At 61.8% G+C, this 3,752-nt stretch overlaps 1 protein-coding gene across 1 annotated transcript; it reads left to right on the top strand.

The window, feature by feature from the left end:
• Nucleotides 1-2,203: 2,203 nt before the first annotated feature.
• Nucleotides 2,204-3,316, top strand: LOC113004634 (lysine-rich arabinogalactan protein 19-like). Its single transcript, XM_026138590.2, has one exon. The coding sequence runs from the start codon at nt 2,204-2,206 to the stop codon at nt 3,314-3,316; it is 1,113 nt and encodes a 370-aa protein (XP_025994375.2).
• The last annotated feature ends 436 nt before the right edge of the window (nt 3,317-3,752 follow it).

The following is a 3,752-nucleotide window of genomic DNA, read 5'->3' as shown; positions in this document are numbered from 1 at the left end:
GCCTGCGCGAGGCACGCCTAAAGTTAAACCCAGAAAAATGCCACTTCTGCCGCACCGAACTAAAGTACCTCGGGCACATCGTGGACCGACGAGGTATCCGCACCGATCCGGACAAGGTCCGGGCCGTCACCGAGTGGCCAACTCCCACTAACATCCGCCAGATCCGCCAGTTTGTGGGGCTGGCCTCGTGGTATCGACGGTTTACACCGAACTTCGCCACCGTCGCGGCACCCCTTACCCAACTCACGCGGAAGAACGCTCAGTGGCGTTGGGGTCCGGAGGAGGAGCGCGCCTTCCAAAGCTTGAAAGAGGCGCTAACCACCGCACCCACCCTCGCGTGTCCGGATTTCTCGCGACGATTCCTGCTGCAGACGGATGCCAGCCAGCACGGGCTAGGCGCCGTCCTGTCACAATTCTTCGAAGACGGCGAACGCGTCATTGCTTACGCAAGCCGCTCATTGAACGGAGCCGAGAAAAATTATAGCGCGACCGAGCTCGAGTGCCTGGCCGTAGTGTGGGGAATCCGACACCTGCGGGGCTACTTGGAGGGCTACGAATTCACGGTCATCACCGACCACCAGGCCCTCCAGTGGCTACGCCGCATGGATTCTCCCACCGGACGACTCGGGCGTTGGGCACTCGAGCTCCAACAATACTCGTTTGACGTACGGTACCGAGCCGGGAAGCTCAACCGCGTGGCCGACGCGCTTTCCCGCCTGCCCTCCGTGTGTTGCAACCGAACACCGACCGCATGTACCTGGTACCGTCGACAGTTCCGCCACGTGCGTGGGCGCCCGGAAAACTTCCCCGACTATGAGATTCGGGGGGGCCGACTTTACCGTCGTATCCTTCACTCGACCGATTTCAAAGACGAGCCGGCCGAGGCTCAGTGGAAGCGGTGCATCCCGCGACCGGAACGACCGACCATCCTGACCCAGGTGCACGATGCCCCCACCGCCGGGCACCTGGGAATCGCGAAAACTATTGCCCGAGCCGCGCGGCGTTACTATTGGCCGGGGATGTTCGCCGACATCGCCCGGTACGTCCGAAACTGTCGGAGCTGCCTGCGGCACAAACACGCGCAGACACGGCCAGCCGGACTCTTACACACATCCCATGTCGACGCGCCGTGGGCGCAAGTCACGATGGACTTAGTGGGACCCCTCCCGCGGTCCACTAGTGGCCATACGTAGCTACTAGTGATGCAAGACCGTTTCACGAAGTGGGTCGAGTTAAGCCCACTCCGGCGAGCAACCGCGGCGACCATTGCGCAACACGTCGCCGACCGCATCGTCTACCTGCACGGATGTCCCCGACAGGTCATCTCGGACAACGGTAGGCCGTTCATAGGGCGACCAATGAAAGCCCTGTTGCAGGAACTAGGGATAGAGCATCGTACCACACCGGCCTACGCCCCTCACTGCAACCCCGTTGAACGAACGAACCGGACGATCAAGACGATGGTAGCACAGTTCGTGGGGAACAACCACCGCCTATGGGACCAGCAACTAGGCGCATTACAGTTCGCCTATAATACGGTTCCGCACGACGCCACCGGATACTCGCCCGCCTATTTAAACCACGGGTGCGAATTGGAAGAACCGACCGGACTCCGCGATCAACGGCCCGTACCGGCAGCAGCGCCAACCGACAATCAACAGCGATTGAGGGAGGCCTACGAAGTCGTGCGAACCAACCTGGCACGTGCCTTCAACCGGCAAGAGCGGCACTACAATCTACGTAGGCGCGCATGGAAACCGGCATTAGGGGACACCGTATGGAAGCGGGAACACCTGCTATCCAATAAGGGCCAGGGGTTTAACGCCAAGTTGGCCCCTTAGTATGCCGGACCGTTCGAAGTCCGCAAAATACACTCCCCCGTGATCGTGGACATCCGAGACCCGCAGGGCAAATGGCACCGTCGAGTCCACGTGCAAGACCTTAAGCCGGGCACACGAGAAGCCGTTGCCGAACAGACCGATGCAGAGGATACCGAAGACGAACAACACGATCACACCGGAGCAGACGACGACCGAGCAGACGACGACCGAGCAGACGACGACCGAGCAGACGACGACCGTGCGGACGACGACCGGGCAGATGACGACCGAGCAGACGAGACCCACGGCAACCATGAGACAGCAGAATCCGATGCCGATGACCCTGCCAGGAGATGAACACGTGAAAATCACGTCCAGGAGCCATGCCATCCCGAGGGAAGGAGCACCCTCTCCCAAACCCGGAGAGGTATATAAGGCAGACCAACCGACCCGGAAACCGCAGAAAGTTACCTCTAGCTATGGAGCAACTAGACGCGTTACTATCAGCACCAGCTGACGACGACGAGGAGTTTGAGAAACTGTGGGCACAAGCCATGGCCACGGCTACGCAACAGCCGGACTTATTCCCGCCGACCCCCCACCACCGGGCGTCCAGAGCCGCACCGCTGCCGACCGCCAGCGCACACGGAGTACCCGTACGGTCATCTGGGACAGCTCCAATTCAAAGGCGCAGGAAACCAGTCGCTAGCGTCCGAACGCCGCCGCATGCCCGCATCGAGGCAGCCAGGAAACCGGTGCCCCGTCCGCAGCCGGCCCAACCAGCCTATCACCGATCAAAAAGCGCACCGGTCGTCGGAGTACGAGTGCAGCGATCCTCCGCTGTCAACGCGAGGAAGCTGGCGGCACTCTTGACCGAGCCACCGTCACCGCTAAGCCGACCCCGCGCACCAACGACCAGAAAAGCGACACCGGCAGCCATCTCAACCACGCCGGCCGACGACCCCGACGGGAAGGTGCAGTACTCTGTGGATGCCGCGCCGAAAGACCGGGGCCGGCCGAAGAAGCCGATACCACCTCCACACCACCCGACGGCACGACAAAAGGCTAGGGCAACCCTACTGGCCGTATTCGGCGGGACCCTTTCCGATCTAGAAGAAGAGGACCACGCACCCGTCCCCGCCTCCATCACCACGCAACCAGACAGCGACACGATACCGGTGACCACCGAACGAGCGATTCCGCCATCCGCCCCGTCAACCCAGCCAGCCGCCGCTGCCGACACCAACGAGGAAGGGTCACAAACACCAGCCACTCCAAAGGACACGCCAACATCCACGATCCGTACTCCCGTGGCCACCACACCGCGATCCCTTCCGTCCGTACCGGTACGCGTCAGCGACGATCTGATTATACATGTGCCGTACCACGCCGCGAGAGTGTCGCGAGTGTATAAGGTGCGGTTGGCGACCCGCCGCTACACGTTGCGGTTCGATCGCACCGGGCGTTGCCACTACGTACGGGAATTCCCGGCGTAGTGGCTTAAGTTCGCCACTTAAACGGGGAGGGGTGATGTAACGATACGCCCCTCCACCGTCCATACGCCTCCGTTCCGTCCACCGAACACCGAACGCCGAGTGCAGTCGAGGGCCACGTGCGCGCACGACCGAACTTCGCCGTGCGACCACGCGGCGACACGCGCGCCGACCGTGGTGTTCCGTAACGCTCCCACTCCGGCTCAACCGACCGAACGCGCGGATTGGCTTGCTCAGCCGCGCGTTCGGATATATAAGCCGGCAGTGGGAACGCACAAGTCAGATCCGTCCGACTATCCAACCCGTCCACAGACCGAGCATTCTCGATCGCTCCTTAAAGACGAGCATTCTCGTCGCACTCCGATATCCTCGACGGGCATTCCCGTCGCTATCCTCGGCCGAGTATCCTCGACCAGTCATCTCAGATATCCTCGACGAG

This window comes from Solenopsis invicta, chromosome 12 (assembly GCF_016802725.1).
Source record: "Solenopsis invicta isolate M01_SB chromosome 12, UNIL_Sinv_3.0, whole genome shotgun sequence".
Taxonomy (NCBI): Eukaryota; Metazoa; Arthropoda; class Insecta; order Hymenoptera; family Formicidae; genus Solenopsis; species Solenopsis invicta.
The sequence above is the reverse complement of the archived record's forward strand: the minus strand, read 5'-3'. Positions and strand labels throughout refer to the sequence as shown.

Excerpts from the sequence above, each read along its gene's own strand:
- LOC113004634 (XM_026138590.2), top strand. The coding sequence starts at position 2,204 with ATGCCATCCCGAGGGAAGGAGCACCCTCTCCCAAACCCGGAGAGGTAT.